The sequence below is a fragment of the Nicotiana sylvestris genome, chromosome 12 (genome assembly GCF_000393655.2).
Source record: "Nicotiana sylvestris chromosome 12, ASM39365v2, whole genome shotgun sequence".
In the NCBI taxonomy this organism is placed as follows: Eukaryota; Viridiplantae; Streptophyta; class Magnoliopsida; order Solanales; family Solanaceae; genus Nicotiana; species Nicotiana sylvestris.
Genome location: NC_091068.1, coordinates 8704174 through 8722610, shown reverse-complemented (window position 1 = coordinate 8722610; position 18437 = coordinate 8704174). Strand labels below are relative to the sequence as shown.

Below are 18437 nucleotides of genomic sequence, written 5' to 3'. Positions count from 1 at the left end.
CGGGATTTAAAGCTTATACCGTACCGACAATGTCTGCATGAGCTTTGTCAGCGGTTTCAGGCTATAGAGTTCAAGCACATTCCAAGGATTCATAATGAGGTTGTCGATGCTTTGGCTACTTTGGCGTCGATGTTGCATCATCCAAACAAGGCTTATGTTGATCCGTTGCAGATTCAGGTCCGTGATCAGTATGCTTACTGTAATATGATAGAACAGGAAATCGACGGCGAGCCGTGGTTCCATGATATCAAAGAATACATCATGACGGGAGTATATCCGGTACAGGCCACCAGTGATCAGGAAAGAACGATTCGGCGATTGGCAAGCGGGTTTTTCTTTAGTGGAGGAGTGTTGTACAAAAGAACTCCAGACCTCGGGTTGTTGAGATGCATGGATGCAAGACAGGCCACATCTATCATGATTGAGGTACATTCCGGAGTTTGTGGACCGCATATGAGTGGGTACGTTCTAGCAAAAAAGATTCTCCGAGCAGGTTATTATTGGCTCACTATGGAGCGGGATTGTATCAGTTTTGTGTGTAAATGTCATCAGTGCCAAGTGCATGGAGATTTGATTCATTCTCCACCATCAGAACTACATACGATGTCCGCACCATGGCCTTTTGTTGCATGGAGCATGGATGTTATTGGGCCAATTGATCCAGCAGCGTCAAATGGGCATAGGTTTATTCTGGTAGCTATAGACTATTTTACCAAATGGGTGGAAGCTAAGATGTTCAAATCTGTGACTAAGAAAGCTGTGGTCGACTTCGTGCACTCAAATATCATCTGTCGGTTTGGGATTCCGAAGGTAATCATCACGGATAATGGGGATAATCTTAATAGTCATTTGATAAAGGAGACATGTGAGCAGTTTAAGATTACCCATAGGCATTCTACTCCATACCGTCCCAAGGCAAATGGTGCGGTTGAAGCAGCCAATAAGAATATAAATAAAATACTCCGGAAGATGGTTGAAGGTTCTAGACAGTGGCATGAGAAATTATCTTTTGCATTGTTAGGGTACCGCACCACCGTTCGTACCTCGGTAGGGGCGACTCCTTATTCATTGGTGTATGGCACCGAGGCAGTAATACCTGCAGAGGTGAAAATCCCGTCTCTGCGAATCGTTGCGGAGGCTGAGATCTATGATGATGAATGGGTGAAAAGCCGCCTTGAGCAGTTGAGTTTGATTGACGAGAAGAGATTGGCATCAGTGTGTCATGGTCAACTGTACCAAAGAAGAATGGCAAGAGCATACAACAAGAAAGTGCGTCCAAGGAAATTCGAAGTCGGACAGTTAGTACTGAGGCGGATTTTGCCTCATTGGGCTGAAGCAAAAGGAAAATTTGCCCCAAACTGGCAGGGACCATTTGTAGTAACCAGAGTGTTGTCTAACGGTGCATTGTATTTGACAGATGTAGAAGGAAAATGTATAGAAATGGCCATCAATTCCGATGCAGTCAAGAGATATTATGTATGATTTCTTTATTTCTGAATGTATCTGTTTGTATTTGGCATATCTTAAAGATTGAAATGACGAAGGCGTTTTGTCCTGCTATCCAAACACTTTTATCCCTTGTCATCCTCTTTGAGCCTTACTTATTTTTCATACTCCTCTTTCGAAATCAATGGCACTATCAGGGAACACAGGTGCCGAACATAAAAAAAAATCAAAGGAAAAAGAAAAGAAAAGTAAAGAAAAGAAAAAGAAAAAAGAAAGAAGAAGAAAAAGAAGAGAAAAGAAATAATGAAAAGTGAAGGAAAAGAGAAAGAGAAGAAAAGAAAAAGAAAGAAAAGGAAAGAAAGAAAAACACAACAACAAAGGTAATTATGATACCGTGAACTACATTTGACTTGATCCCGAAAGGGTACGTAGGCAGCCTTACTCCGAGGTTCAGTCATACCTAAAATAAAAATCCAAAAGTCCCCAAGCATTAAACCGGGGCAGAAGTTGTGGTTGTAGTGAGTAGTTGGATTCCGAAAGTTGTAATTTGAACCCATTTGAATTGTTTTGAGCCTTTTTATACCTTTCTTTCTAACCCAATCTAAAAGCCTACATTACGGTCCAAAGAAAGACCTTCTGATCAATTTTTAAGAAATGCCAAGGCGAGCAGGTAGCGGTAATTCGGGGCAATGGCAACACTCTGGTCCAAGCAAGAAGAACAAAAGATAAAAATGAGAGAGTCTTATGGGTGAAAACCCTCACGGGCACTGTAAGGTGACGGGAGCTGAGAAAAAATAAAATAAGAGAGTCTTAGTGGTGAAAACCTTCACAGGCACTTCAAGGCGAAAGAGAGTTGAGAAATGGCAAACTGAGAAAGGTCTGTTGATGGAAACCGTTTCGTGGTACCGCAGGAAAACAAGGTTAAGGTCTGGGTAATTCAAACAATTGATGGAAGTTTTGGGAAACAAAGAATGGCAATTGAAAGTTGGTTAGTTGGACAGATTGGGCCAATTAATCCAAAATGCATGTCATGACCATTGGTACCGGTTGTTCCGCTCAGATAAGTTTCTTTTCCTTCTCTTTTTAAACAGTCATCTGCTTTTGGATTCTTCTTATCCTCAACCCAAAAATCATTGCATTTCATTTTCTTTTGAGGGTTTTATCTAGCTAAGATGATTTAGTGCCAGTTTTGTTCAATGCAAGCAAAAAAAGGACTTCAAAGCTCACTACCATCTTCCGAAAATGGTAAAACATAATGTTGTTAGAGCATGTCAACAACAACATGATGTAAAAATGGAATATGGGAAGTCGCAGGAAGTTTCAGCGGTGGAATAATTAGGCAATGTTGTGGGAAATGTAAAGGTTCAGACAAAGGGGTCGGAGGTATGAAATAACAGCACGGGTACAAAACATTCGGGTTGTCAGAGGTTGGGGAGTTAGAAAGTCAGTCAGAAAGTCAAGAGGTTCAGAGTCAGTTCAAGGAAGTCAGTCAACACAAAGCAAGGCAGTGGAAGGATTTTTCAGCAAGAATGCCATCAACTAATCACCGTTTTAAACTAACGAAATTTTCTTTGATTGAAACAGGGGCAGAAAAGTTAGTTGTTGAGGAGGAATTCTCCAGAAAGGAAAAACAAGCAGTAATCAGGTTTGATCGCAAAGTGCAGTTTCATTAAATACAAGATAATCATGAATAGCATAGGGGAATATAATTTGGTTGCAAAGTTTGCATGTTTCGGATAAAATGCAAGTTGTCAGGACCTTCCTGGATAATAAGACGTAATTCAAATAACCGGGTAAGATAACATGGTATAGTGAGAAGTAACACCTTAGGTTCATAATTGTTTGGAGTTGTCAGGAACTTCCTGGATAAAGGATGTAGTTTAAACCCTTGTAGATAACATGATGTAGCGAGAGTAATACCTTAGGTTTATAATTATGAGGAGTTGTCAGGACCTCCCTGGATAATAGGATTTAGCTTTAAATTCTTAGTAATATGTGATAATATGATTCAGTTTAACACTCACCCATACACCCAGCATCCAAACTGGAGCAGAAAATTTTCGTTGGTTGATTATTTTGTTGAAGTCATGAGTTCGCCTGGAGAACAGAGACATACTTTTCAAGTTTGATGTCAGGAGTCCGCCTGAAGAACGGAGACATACAGTTTAAATTTTAAAAGTTAGGAGTCCGCCTGGAGAATAGAGACATTCAATTTCAAATTCAGAAATCAGGAGTCCGCCTGGAGAATAGAGACATACCATTCAAATTTTAAGCAATCAGAAGCCCGCCTGAAGAACAGAGGTGATACAATTCGAATTTTAGTTATCAATCAATTTCTTGTCTAATTTGAAATTAGGATTCCGCCTGGAGAATAGAGACATTCAACTTCAAAATTCATAAGTCAGGAGCCCGCCTGGAGAACGAAAGAGTTTAAATTTTAAGCGGTCGAAATCAGGAGCCCGCCTGGAGAATGGAGGTATTAAATTTTAAGTAGTCGAAATCAGGAGCCCGCCTGGAGAATGGAGGTATTAAATTTTTAAGTAGTCGAAGTCAGGAGCCCGCCTGGAGAATGGAGGTATTAAATTTTAAGTAGTCGAAATCTGGAGCCCGCCTGGAGAATGAAGGTATTAAATTTTTAAGTAGTCGAAGTCAGGAGCCCGCCTGGAGAATGGAGGTATTAAAATTTTTAAGTAGTTGAAGTCAGGAGCCCGCCTGGAGAATTGAGGTTGTTATATTTTAAGTTGTAGTTGAAGTCAGGAGTCCGCCTGGAGAATAGAGATATTACAATTCAAGTTTAGTTTTAAATTCTCATCCAGTAACATGTACCCATTTTTCTAACTGGGGCAGAAAGTTTTCGTTGTTGTGTTTGTGTTGTGAAGTCAGGAGCCCGCCTGGATAACAGAGAAATACATACAGTTCAAGTTTCAGAAGTTGGGAGCCCGCCCAGATAACAGAGGAATACATTCAAGTTCAAGTTTATTCAAGTCCCGCGAGTTGAAGAGAAGGAACGACATCTTAGTTAGCAATCTGGAGTAGCAACGATGGATTTCATCAGAGGAACGCAAGATGATAAGGAAGTACAAGAACAAGTTTGAAGATTTTAGACAGGATCTTGTAATTCATAGTTCATAGCTTAGTCTAACTTCTTTTTTTTTACACGGTGTAATAAGGGAGGTCAGCAAGTAGTAGCAGCAGCAGTCGCAGTAAAATCACAGCTCCTGGTAGTCCCAGCCACCAGACATTCCCGAACTACACTGACCTGATTCCTGTTTAGCCCAGGATATGTAGGCAACCACTGAAGCAGGGTGCGGTCAAACTTTTCAAAAATGCTTCACACGAAATTTTCAAACGGGCAAAATCGCTCGTATGTGCTCACTTGTCTTTGCACGAAAACTCTTCGTGTTTCTGAGCAAAGAGGGGCAGCTGTGAGCACGTGATTTTTGCCCTATATATGGATAATTCCCAAAAATTCAAACAAAATAATTTTTCTTTATTTTTACAATTTTTGTGAATTTTGGTGTCATTTTGTGTTAATTGTTTGCATTTTATTTGTGCATTTTTATTCATATGAAAATACGAAAAATGCAATTGGCATTAGCATTTAGGATTTAACTTCATATTTTAGGATTAATTAGGGGTTAATTTGTGTTAGAACAAAATATAAAGAAAATAACAAAATGGTCCGTTTTGCATTTTTAGTTTAAATTTGTATTAGTTTGCATTTTTTAAGGAATTAATTAAGAAATATATTTTTTAATGTAATTTGATTGTGGGTTTTTATTTCAGCATTTTTGATAAAAATCAGAAAAAATATATAAAATGAAAAAAGGAAATAAATACAAAACAAGGAAAAGAGAAAAAGAAAATAAGTCAAATAAAAGAATTGAAAACAATGAAAGAGGCCAGCCCAAATCCTTTAATTCCCAATCCGGCCCAAGTCACGCCCCATCATCCCATAACCCGTTCCCACCCGGTCTGATTCTTTAAACTCCAAACGACGTCGTTTTAGGGTTCGATCGCAGCCATTGATTCTTAATCCAACGGACGAGATCATCCTAAGATTCCCCTATATAACTGTCCGAAACATTACCCCCCCCCATCCTGGTCCCTCGCCTTCCTCACCCTACCTCTCCTCTCAAACCCTAATCCAAGCCGCCACCAAACCCCTCGCCGTCGGGAAACGCAACGTACGTCGTTCACCCCCAAGCTTACACCACAGATTCCTCATGAACTCCTCTTTCCAACCATACCGTTGGTTTCCCTCGAATCACAACTAAGGCCGTCGAATATTGATTTTTAATTTTCCGGCCAAGTCGTTACTTTGTCCAAACGGGCCCAAAATAACACCACACCATCCCCAGACTTCCCTCAACCCAAATCCATGACCATCTTCCTTCGAATCTCGGTGAAGCGACTCGAATTTCAAATCTAAGAGTTTCCGGCCAAAACCCTAACCCAAAATCTTTGTGATTTTGGACCGTAATATCCTTAACCATGTGTTCTCTTGTAAAAACACATGGTAAGGGATGTTATGTGTCAAAAATCTGGAAAGATTCGGACGTCAGCGACTGGCCGGAGTTTTTCGTACTTCAGTGAGTTTTCCTGTTTCATTCTTTTACTTGCATGAGTGAAGTTTTAGTTACAGTTTTGATTTCAGTAAGTATTCTGTTAATTTTATGTTTTATTTTATTTATTAGTATAGTTTAAATTTTCTTTTTTCCTTGTTCCATCTGTTTTAATCAGTGAAGCATCTTCTCATTTTTAGTTTTGTTTTAGTTTGATTCATGTGTCATTTGTTAGTTAATCATAGTTTTAATTTCAGAATCGTCATAATTGATTAGTTTGGATTCGATACAATTTTGTTCATTAATTGTTAGCTAGATGTTTAGGTTAATTTCAATTTCTTTTTAGTTCTGAATTTGATGTTCGAATGGTTAATTGTGAGCTTATTGGTTTAAAGTTAGTTTAATTTCATTTAATGTTGACTATTAGCTTAAGCTTTGCTTTGATTGATCCTGGTCTCCTGATTTTCTAATTTGTTTGAGTTTGGGTGATTGAATAACTGGGATTGGTTAGTTCAATTAGTTAATTTCTGAGTTCTAATTAATCAGTCCTAGTTAGTTTTGAATTAATTTAGGGGATTGGTTATAGCTGTTGAAAATTTAGGTAGAATCAGTAACTTTGAGAAGCTTTCAGGGGTAGTTTAGGCATGGAAAAGGGTAATTCTGATAAGAATAGTAATTTCAAAGTAAAAGGAAGGATAGTATAGGTATTGCATGGGTGGAAGAATAACCTAGGGCCTTCTAGAATAGGATTTTAGTGTACATTTCAGCACAATAGAGGGGCTTACTTGAGTAACAAGTTAGAAATAAGAGGACTAAACTGAAAATAGAAAAGGACTAAAAAGAAATCAAAAATCTGATTTACTCTCTTGTGTCACCTATAAAAGGGCATCAAGTGCCTTGAGGAAGGGGTCTTCTTTTTAGCCAATATTAGCTCCCAAAACTCTGGCCATTATAGATTTCAGATTTGAAGCATCTTTCTAATTCAAAGACCAAAAATACAAAACCAAAAGTTCAAAAAAATATACAAACCCAAAAATGTTACTGTTCCATTCTTTCAATTCTCAGCTTTGATTTACCACTTCCTAATTCAGATTTTGGTTATCATGACTTAGCAGTCTTCTGGGTCCATTTCTGTTGGTTTTTTGAGTTCATTTGAATCAGTTCAGGCCCTTCAGTTGATGCAATAGTCGAGTAGTGTGTTACTTAGTGTTTGGTGAAGCTGTTTTTGTGTTAAATCACACTTGTTTGGTTGTTGTTTGAGATTGGTTTCTTGTGTTTAATTCTCCCTGAGCTGCTGAATATTGTTCTTGGATACTGCTGTTGTTTCACCTGCTTCTGCTAACTCCTTCTTCTTTCACTGCAATTCAAAAACCAGGTATATATCCTGAAGTTTGACGCTATGTATCTTCATTTCACTAGAAATATGAATCAGGATTGAAGTGAACTATCTGTTGTGGAGTTGTTGTTTAAGTGTGACATGATTTTGGCATTAATACTTAATATATGTAGTTCATCTGTTTCATTATAATTATATCCTTTGGTTAAAACTGGTGATGCATGTCTGATAATCGAGTTATGTAGCTAAACAGATGCTCATTGGACTGTTAAACTATTTGACTTCATTGTAGGTAGAAAACCTGTTTAGATTGGTTTGGTACACACGTTTGATAATTGATTTCTACAGCTAGATTTGAGTTATTGGTATTGTTAAATATGGGTTATGCAAATCCAAATGTCTCCTGCTATTTGTATTCAAATTGAGCTCATAAATCAGATGGGCCATGGCCTATGTGGGAATGGGATTTGGCCTTGTGAGGGCTCGATCCCAGGTTGTCAAACGGACTTCCCTCATGAATTTAGGCTTCCTAGGGAATTCGATCCCAGGTGTCACATGGGCTTCCTTCTCTCCTGCCTGACCATAATCTTTGGGCCGTTTCTGAAGCCCACTTTTCTTTTAAATCTCTAGCCCACACCTGGGACCTTAATCATCTGCACGTAATTAGTTTTCTTTCCTCTTTTAGAGACAATTGATCAATAGAAAATTGTAGTCACTCTCAAATGGGCCTTTTATAAAATGTTGAGACGAACCTCGCCAAACAAAATCATGTATGTGGGGCCCTCAACGAATGGTTATTAAAATAATTAAAATTTGGGAGGGTTGTTTAGTAAATTTCACGGCCTTTCCCAAAAATAATAATACGTTAGAATCTTCAGGCACGATTTAATTAAATTACTTTCTTAAATTCGGGTGCGCATTGATGCGGCCTAAATCCAAATCTCGACGAAGTCGAAATGTGTCGACAACCATGGGTGCATTGATTGCGACATGGTTCGAAACGCGTTTTCACAGCGTCGCAATTCTTTTAGAATAAACAATGATAAAAAGCGGTTTACGAATAAAAGGCACATAAGCTAGTATGTATTAAAATCAGATAAAATTAAATACAATAGTTGAGCGACCGTGCTAGAACCACGGAACCCGGGGATGCCTAACACCCTCTCCCAGGTTAACATAATTCCTTACTCGGATTTCTGGTTCGCGGACCGTTAACAGAGTCACAGATTTCCTCGGTTTAGGATTCAACCGGTGACTTGGGACACCATTAATATCCCAAGTGGCGACTCTGAAATAATTAATAATTAAATCCCATTCCGATTGTCTTTTAATTGGAAAAACTCCTTTACACGCCCTTGCGGGTGTGTGAGAAAGGAGGTGTGACAATATGTATTAAACTCTAAAAACTAACAAGTTTGTTGTTTTCCAGAGAATTCAAGTAGTTAGTTTATCTAGAGTATACTGGCACATTATCATTACCAAACCAGATCAAAGGGACCAATACCAGAAATCATGTCTATCCCGGATGTCGACACAAGTGTTGAGGTAGTGGAGTTGGACGTCAGTAAAATGAAAGAGGAGATGCTCAAACTTAAGCAACAGATGGCCGAGATATATCAGGCCTGGGCTAAAGGACAATCACCCCCAGCTTACCCTGCTAACCCTGCTTCCACTCCACCACCGGCTCAAACTCAGGATCATCCTGCCATCGATCTATTCCCGAGTTTTCCAATTTACCAGCACTACTGGGGAACCACTTCTCATACACCACAATCTCCACCCCCTAAACCAATTCCATACCCCTCTACCAATAACTCCTGTCTTTGTAGCACCTCCACTAGCTACACTCCACAAATCTCCTAGCGAGCTTATGTTCCAGGTCCAGGACAACCAATACTACCCCTCGGAGCCCACTATCAAAGCTTCTGAAACCCATTCATATACTCCTCGCTTTGACCTCCCGATAGAAGCTGATAAACCAATCAAAAATACTGAACATGAGGAGATGTTCAGGAAAGTTAAAAGCTTAGAACAATCATTCAGAGACATGCAGGGGTTGGGAGGGCAAGTCAGCATGGCCTACAAGGACCTATGCTTGTTCCCGAATGTTCAATTACCGGCAGGTTTCAAGATGCCCAAGTTCGATCTATACAATGGGCACGGCGATCCAGTAGCCCACTTGAGGGGTTTTTGCAGCAAGATGAGGGGAGATGGAGGAAAAGACGAATTGTTAATGGCTTACTTCAGTCAGAGTTTGAGTGGATCAGTATTGGAATGGTATACCTGCCAAGACCATGGGAGATGGTACACATGGGATAATCTGGCGCAAGCATTTGCTTGTCACTTCCAATACAATCTTCAGATCATTCCAGATGGACTGTCCTTGACTAAGCTTGAGAAGAAGCACAGTGAAAGCTTCAGAGAATATGGTTTCAGATGGAGGGAGCAAGCATAAAGAGTAGATCCCCCAATGAAGGAAATTGAGATGGTAGATTACTTCCTACAGGCTTTGGAACCTACTTACTATGGCCATTTGGTCTCAGCTATGGGAAAGTCATTCAACGAAGTAGTAAAGATGGGGGGCATGGTAGAAGAAGGCCTCAAGTCGAATAAAATCATGAGCTATTCGGCTATCAAAGCAACTACTCAGGGTATTCAGGGCGGCATAGGAGGGATTGGGAAGAAGAAAAGAGAGGAAGCAACAATGGTTGATTCAGGAACTTGGTCTGGATCCAGAGGTTCACCTTACCACTACAATCAACCTTGACCCTATCAACAAACTTATCACCACAATCCACCCCAACACTACTATACCCCGCCAGAACCTCATTTTTCCGTCTACCATGCACAAGCATACAACCAACCTCCTGCCCACGCTCAATGACGTGCTCCTGCCCTACCAAATACTTATCCACATCCACGAGCCTACCAAAACACTCCCGGACAAAGTTTCAGGCCTAGTCAAGCACTCAAGGGTAAAAGGTTACAGAAAAAGAAAACCTTTACTCCGTTGGGAGAATCATACACCAGTTTGTTCCATAGGCTAAAATAGCTAGATATGCTAAGGCCGATACAGTCCAAACTGCCAAATCCTCCTCCAAAGAATCTTGACTATACTGTCAGCTGTGAGTATTGTTCTGGTACTCCGGGTCATGATGTAGAAAAGTGTTGGCACTTGAAAAGTGCGATACAGAAGCTTATTGATACCAATAGAATTGAAGTTCAAGCTCACGAAGCACCTAATATCAACAGGAATCCGATGCCAACCCATCAGGAGGAAAATATGATCGAAATAGTACATGCGGAGGGGGAACCCAAGAAACCATCACAGACCGTCATGATGATTCGGTCCTGTGGAGTCAAGACAGATGAATAATCAGCAGATGAGAAGTTGGTGCTCAAGCAGAGCAAAAAGAGTGTTGAGCCATTTATGGTAGTAGAGAAGGGGTCTTTAAGCAGAGTTGCAACGAAACAGGAAGGGGTAAAGGTGATTGTACCAGGAGCGGCCAGCAAACCCATTATAATCGTGGAAGGAGCCCGCGCAGATCGGGTTATTATCAAGCCAGTAACCCAATTACCAATAATCAACAACAAGGCTATTCCATGGAATTAAGAACGGGTAACGGTGATGTACAAAGGGAAGGAAGTCAAAGAAGAAATCTGTGAAGTACAGGGTTTAACTCGCTCGGGAAGGTGTTTTACTCCCGAAGAGTTAAGAAGAGCTAAAAATAATCCAGCACTAATAAAGAAAGCCGTAACTGAAGAAGAAGCAGAAGAATTCTTGAGGAAAATGAAGTTGTATGACTACTCTATCGTGGAACAATTAAGAAAGATGCCCGCTCAAATTTCCCTATTGTCATTATTGATCCATTCGGACGAGTACCGTCAAGCTTTAATGAAGATCTTGAATGAGGTACACGTTCCCGATAAGATCTCCGTGAATCACTTGGAAAAAATAGCCAACAAAATCTTCGAAGTAAACAGAGTCACATTTTCTGATAATGAATTGCCTGTAGAAGGTACTGAGCACAACAGAGCTCTTTACCTCATATTAAAATGTGAAAACTCTGTGGTGACTCGGGTATTGGTTGACAACGGGTCAAGCGCAAACATCTGTCCTCTCTCCACTCTAAGCAAGTTGAAAATAGAAGATTAGAGGATCCATAATAACAGTAGTTGCGTGTGGGGATTTGACGGCGGAGGTAAAGATTCAGTTGGGGACATAGTGCTAGAGCTGACGATAGGGCCAGTCGAGTTCACAATGAAGTTTCAGGTGCTGGATATAGTTGTTTCCTATAAATTATTATTGGGTCGACCCTGGATCCACATCGCTAAAGCGGTCCCATCAACACTAAACCAGGTAGTCAAATTTGAATGGGATAAACAAGAAATAGTTGTGCATAGGGAAGACAGTTTATGTGCTCGCAGCAATGCCATAATACTAGTCATTGAAGTGGAAGATGAACAGGGACCGTGGGTCTACCAGGTTTCTGACACAATGTTGGTAGAGAAAGTTTCGGAGGGGAAATACATTCCAAATCCAAAGATAACCGCCGCATCAGTCATGGCAGCCTATGAGATGTTAAATAATGGTTTTGTACTAGGTAAAGGTTTAGGCTCATTTTTGCAAGGCATCATACAGCCGGTGTCTCTTCCCGAAAACTTGGGAACATTTGGTTTGGGATTCAAGCCCACTGCCGCAGACATAAGAAAGGCCAGAAAGCTAAAACAGAAGGCATGGGTCCTTCCAAAGCCAGTCCCACGTCTTTCCAAATCATTTGTCAAGTCCGGTACCAGAAGTTACCCGGTAACAACAATTCCCAGTTCTATGATTAATCCTGATAAGGAGTTAATTGAAAGATTTGAAAAGTTATTTGATGGTGTGAACATGGTGGAAAGTGGTGAAGGTCCTAGCAACGCAGAAATTCAATTCGTTGGGCTAGAAACAAAGCTTAATAATTGGAAAGTCACTCCTCTCCCCATTCGAAAGGAGTCTTGGTAGTTTATTTTGATTTTCCTTCAGTTTGTTTGGGTTATTCCAAGCTTGTAATCCAGATTTTTATCTTTCAGTCTGTTTGAAGTGTGCAAACCTTGTTATCTTTCATCATTCAATGAAATGCAGTTTCCCTTTCTTTATCATTCCTGATAGTTTTTCTTTTGTTTTTCTTTTCTTTTCTGTACAGTTCTTTTTACGCTGACTCTAGTGATATGGCATGCATAAGGAATCCTCAGCCCAGTCTTAAAAATCAATCTGATTCCGAAATAATAGTTCAATAAGTAGATTGTGATTACGAATCAGAAGATGATGAGGATGGGGCCTTCGAAGAGATTAGTAAGGAGTTAATTCACTTCGAAAAAAAACCCAAACCCAACCTGAATGATACAGAAGCCGTCAATTTAGGAGACACAGATAATATCCGAGAGACTAAAATAAGTGTCCACCTCGAGCCAAAGATCCGGGAAGAGTTAATTAAAGCACTCATCGAATTCAAAGATGTTTTTGCATGGTCATATGATGACATACCGGGCTTGAGCACTGATTTAGTGGTCCACAAATTGCCCACCGATCCAGTGTTTCCTCCCGTCAAGAAAAAGTTGAGGAAATTCAAAACTGATATGAGTGTGAAAATTAAAGAGGAAATCACCAAACAATTGGATGCAAAGGTCATTCGGGTCACTCGATATCCTGTTTGGTTGGCTAATGTCGTGCCTGTGCCAAAGAAAGACGGCAAGATCAGAGTATGCGTCGATTACCGTAATCTCAACAAAGCAAGTCCGAAGGATAACTTCTCATTACCCAATATCCATATTTTGATCGATAATTGTGCCAAGCATGAGATATGATCTTTTGTGGATTGCTATGCCGGGTATCATCAAATTCTAATGGATGAAGAAGATGCAGAAAAGACGGCATTCATCACGCTGTGGGGAACTTATTGCTACCGGGTAATGCCATTTGGTTTGAAGAACACCAAGGCAACTTATATGAGAGCAATGACTGCAGTGTTTCATGACATGATACATAAAGAGATTGAGGTATACGTGGATGATGTGATCATAAAATCAAAGCATCAGGCCGACCACGTTGGGGATTTGAGGAAATTCTTCTTGAGACTTCGCAGGTACAATCTCAAGCTTAACCCTGCCAAGTGCGCATTTGGTGTTCCATCCGGAAAGCTGTTGGGATTCATAGTCAGCCGGCGAGGCATCGATTTGGACCCATCAAAGATCAAAGCCATCCAAGAATTACCACCTCCGAGGAACAAGACTGAAGTGATGAGTCTGTTAGGGAGGTTGAACTACATCAGCAGGTTTATTGCTCAGCTCACGACAACTTGTGAGCCTATTTTCAAATTGCTGAAGAAGGATGTTGCGGTCAAGTGGACTGATGAGTGTCAAGAAGTGTTTGATAAGATAAAAGGATACTTGTCAAACCCGCCCGTGCTGGTTCCGCCAGAACCAGGAAGATCTTTGATTCTTTACTTGATAGTCTTGGAAAATTCATTTGGTTGTGTACTGGGGTAACATGACATTACCGGCAGAAAGGAACAGGCTATCTACTATCTTAGTAAGAAGTTCACTGCTTATGAGGTTAAGTACACTCATCTGGAAAGAACATGTTGCGCCCTAACTTGGGTGGCTCAGAAATTGAAACATTATTTGTCATCCTACACTACTTACCTCATTTCGTGTTTAGATCCGTTGAAGTATATCTTTCAAAAGCCTATGCCAATAGGGAGACTTGCGAAGTGGAAGATATTGCTCACAGAGTTTGACATCATCTATGTAACTAGGACTGCGATAAAAGCCCAAGCATTGGCCGATCATTTGGCCGAAAACCCGGTCGATGAAGATTACGAGCCATTGAGAACTTATTTTCCCGATGAAGAAGTGATGCATATCGATGAACTGGAGCAAATTGAAAAACCAGGCTGGAAACTTTTCTTTGATGGGGCTGCCAACATGAAAGGAGTCGGAATAGGAGCTGTGATTATTTCTAAAACAGGGCATCACTATCCTGTTACGGCTCAACTTCGGTTTTATTGCACCAACAACATGGCTGAGTATGAAGCCTGTATTTTGGGTCTAAGTCTAGCTGCAGACATGGATATCCAGGAAATCTTGGTCTTGGGAGACTCGGATCTTCTGGTACATCAAATTCAAAGAGAATGGGAAATGCGAGACTTGAAGCTCATACCGTACCGACAATGTTTACATGATCTTTGTCAACGGTTTCGATCAGTGGAGTTCATGCATATTCCAAGGGTCCATAATGAGGTCGTCGATGCTTTGGATACCCTGGCATCAATGTTGCACCATCCGGACAAACCTTATGTCGATCCTCTTCATATTCAAGTCCGAGATCAGCATGCTTACTGTAACATGATTGAAGAAGAACTTAATGGCGAACCATAGTTCCACGATATCAAGGAGTACATTAGAATGAGGTATATCCAGTGCAAGCCACAGGGGATCAAAAGAGAACAATTCGACGGTTGGCAAATGGATTCTTCTTAAGTGAAGGAGTTTTGTATAAGAGAACACCAGACCTTGGATTATTAAGATGCATAGATGCTAGACAAGCTACGGTTGTCATGTCCGAAGTACATTCGGGAGTCTGCGGACCACATATGAGTGGATATGTGTTGGCAAAGAAAATTCTCCAAGCAGGCTATTATTGGCTTACCATGGAGCGAGATTGTATCAATTTTGTGCGCAAATGTCATCAGTGCTAGATACACGGAGATTTGATTCATTTTCCACCATCAGAATTGCAATAAGTGCAAATATATTTTCAACACTTTCCTTCCAGCATAAGTTTCATATCCTTCTAACAAAGGTTTTAAAGTTACAGTTCTAACAAAAATATTCATTGTTTATTTTAACACTTAATTGTACAGTAATAGTCTACGGCAAGTATACTTTGGATGAATTAACATTTGTAACTACCTAAATATAGCTAGATTCCTCATTAAATTTTGATTTGAAAATAAGCAAAACAGATTGTAAATTATTACTTGACATGAGGAGTATATATAATCAAGTAAACAACGTAAACTAATCTATCTCTTCATGTTAATCCTCTTTTTAACACATTGGATATGTCGTTAAAATTGCATTAGTTGAAGGAATAAGTTACTATTATTCCTTTATGTTCTTTATGTAATACTTGATCATAATCTTGAACATGAATTTTTTATAAAGAATATCGTCCATTTCACTTGGATAAGAACAGTCAACATCCGCAAGTGAAGTCTGCACCAAATTTCATAAGTTAGAAATATTTTTATGGTTAATCAAATTAAATTTAGTAGTATATCTCAACTAATCTTTCCTTGAGTTCTTTTGCGGACTTCCCTATAAGTTGCATAGCTTCGCGATTCCAAAGCAACAATGAGATAAAAGCGGTTCCATCCATAACACGAACTTGAAGCCTATACCTGCAACTCAATTTTTATTAACCTTATGCATATTTTTTATAGATATAAGATTTTAAATTTTTTACTAAATAGTACTAACCTGTGAGTAACAGAAGACTCTTCTTCATTGCATTTGGCACAAAAGTATTTATTTTCAACTTTTTCCACCTTTCGACTACACTTGTTGCATGCCAAGTATGACCATCCCCGGTCAAGTTCCAAATTAACCAATTTTGCCGCAATCCAATAGTTGGATTCCTATTGAGTAAAAAAATAAACAATTATTGTAAATGCAAAACAGATAACATAAGGTAAATATAATTGAGAAAGTAAATTAAACTCACTTGCGTGCACTGAACTAAATCTCTAATAGTTTTAAACAATACAATTCCTTTGTCTAACTCATCTCTAACAGAGTAACTTTGTTGAGAACTTGTTCGAGTGATTCACTCAATGTTTGATTGACGTGCTGCAAGTAATCTGCATAAGTCAAAAATTGTAATTTATAAATAATATTTTTATATTTTCTGTACATATAGAAAAGGATTATACACTTCACAAACCTGGATTTAAATTCAATAGACTGCGGCAACGTAGAATTTATCCATATCTTTGTCTGATCCCAACAGCTACGCACTGAGTAATTATCTATGTGTCAAATGAAATATGAATAAAAATTTGAAATTTAAAATTATTTTTACAGTAAAATAAAAAAATACATGTAATTTATGGTAAACCTCGATATTTTTGAGGTTTCATATGCTGGAAAATAACAATTAAAGGATCATCGGCAGATTCATTCAAGTGATGTTGAATTTGATCCACAAGTTCGCTCCATAATGTTGCCATAATCCTGTTCCTCCTATACGTTTCATGGTAAGATTAATAAACACATATATATAAAATCTATCAATAAAGTATTTTTCTATTTTAAAAGTACTTACTGATCATCTTCGAGTACAACATTAATAAGGAAACTTTGGTCGTCTTCCTGATTGTAGGTCTTAACATCTTCATAGGTCACAACCTAACCAACAATATCTATAAATATAAAAGTTAGTAACATACTTTAAGAAATAACATTTTTAACTTCATTTAAAATTTTAAAAAATATTACCGAGTAATTATGTCTCATCGACATCATGTTCATTTGTTAGTTGGTGAAAAGGGCGCAAGTTAAAGATGTTCATATGAAATGAAGGATCATTTGTTTCCTCGACAAATGTCTTCTGAGTAAATGTCAGTTTCAGCTTGTGTGTCGTAGTCCTCAACTTCAAATTATTTGGTCTGACTACAAAGTAGTTCATACGATATAAGCGAAGTTCATGTATCTTGTTCCTAAAAAACTTAAGAACATACTTTCCGATTGTAGCATGTATACGATCACCCTGCAAATTCAGATTCATTATTAGTGCACAATTATGAAGCCAACAAATGTAAGCGCGTATATACTTTCATTACTGTGTAAAGTTGTTAAAAGATGTAATGTCAAAAACCAGAATGTTACAGTTGTTGTATATCAATTATGAAGGCAACATTAGCAGAAACAAAGCTGAAAATTGCATATATAAACGTAGTTTGTATATGTTCATCCGATGATCGTGTAACCAAGGCAAGCAGTAGCTAATATTTGCCGAACTTATATATTTTGTACAATACTTCTTTAATAGCAGAACAATTCCTCTGTTATTTTGAACAATAAATCTATTATTATGTACAAAGATGCAACTTACCTGATTGTTAATATAAGGACAATCACTGTATAAAGGTATGCTCAACATTCGAAGTGAAAAACGAAATGACAATGAATTCCAAATCAGTTAAAAATCTGTTGATATGGAAGTCGAATTATTTAAGTAATGCATCAGAAAGAATTTTCATATGGAATGCGACTACATTAGTAAGTTTAAAACTATGAGAAAGTTGAATATGTTACCTTAGAATCTTGTAAAACCAATTCAATTGAAAACGGTATTTGCGGGTTAAAGCGATCCGGCATTATCCACATTCGAACCACTCTAACTTTGAGATTCCATTGGATCGAGTTGGATGATATTTGTTTGATATCATGAATTTGTGTGGCCATACTTGCAAAGTAATTGCAATCAGACTGTAGTAGATGAAATATGAAGTTGAAAAGGTTTTGAAAATATAAAGCACATAAATCATGGAGTTATAGATGTGTATATAAATTTGGGATTTTTCAGTTGGAAGAGCATGTTTGAGACCACGAGCAGTCGTGGGATAATGGAGATTGTTTTGCGTTTGAGATGCCGACTGTTTTGTTGGAATAACTGATATTATTCCTCCTTTTTTTTAAAAAAAACGTAGGTATTAAAAATTTAAAAAAAGTAACTGCAAATTGTGGATGGTAGTTACAGAGTAAAACACGGGAACTTACAAAGTGGAGGAATCTTTTCCTTGATTTTAATAACAACAAGTTTAATTAAAGGGAACAAATTCTGGAAACCAAAAATCGTGGGATGAATGTGGGAGTATTAACTGTTCTGATTTTGCTGATTTGTAAAGATGCATGTTGTTTTGTTTTTAATAACAATCACGTTAATTAAGGGGAGGAAATACCGGAAAGCTAAAATCGTGGGAGGATTGGCAAAGATGTGAGTATTGGTTGGTTATTTCGATTTTTTTGCTGATTTAGCTTATTTATAG

General features: G+C 38.6%; 1 protein-coding gene across 1 annotated transcript; it reads right to left on the bottom strand.

Annotated features, from left to right (window-relative positions):
- Nucleotides 1-15655: 15655 nt before the first annotated feature.
- Nucleotides 15656-17766, bottom strand: LOC104248630 (uncharacterized). The gene is made up of 6 exons (XM_070163263.1): nucleotides 17704-17766; nucleotides 16907-17155; nucleotides 16712-16794; nucleotides 16542-16629; nucleotides 15868-16025; nucleotides 15656-15788 (listed from the first exon to the last, which is right to left on the bottom strand). The coding sequence occupies exons 1-6, from the start codon at nucleotides 17764-17766 to the stop codon at nucleotides 15656-15658; spliced, it is 774 nt and encodes a 257-aa protein (XP_070019364.1).
- Nucleotides 17767-18437: the final 671 nt, after the last annotated feature.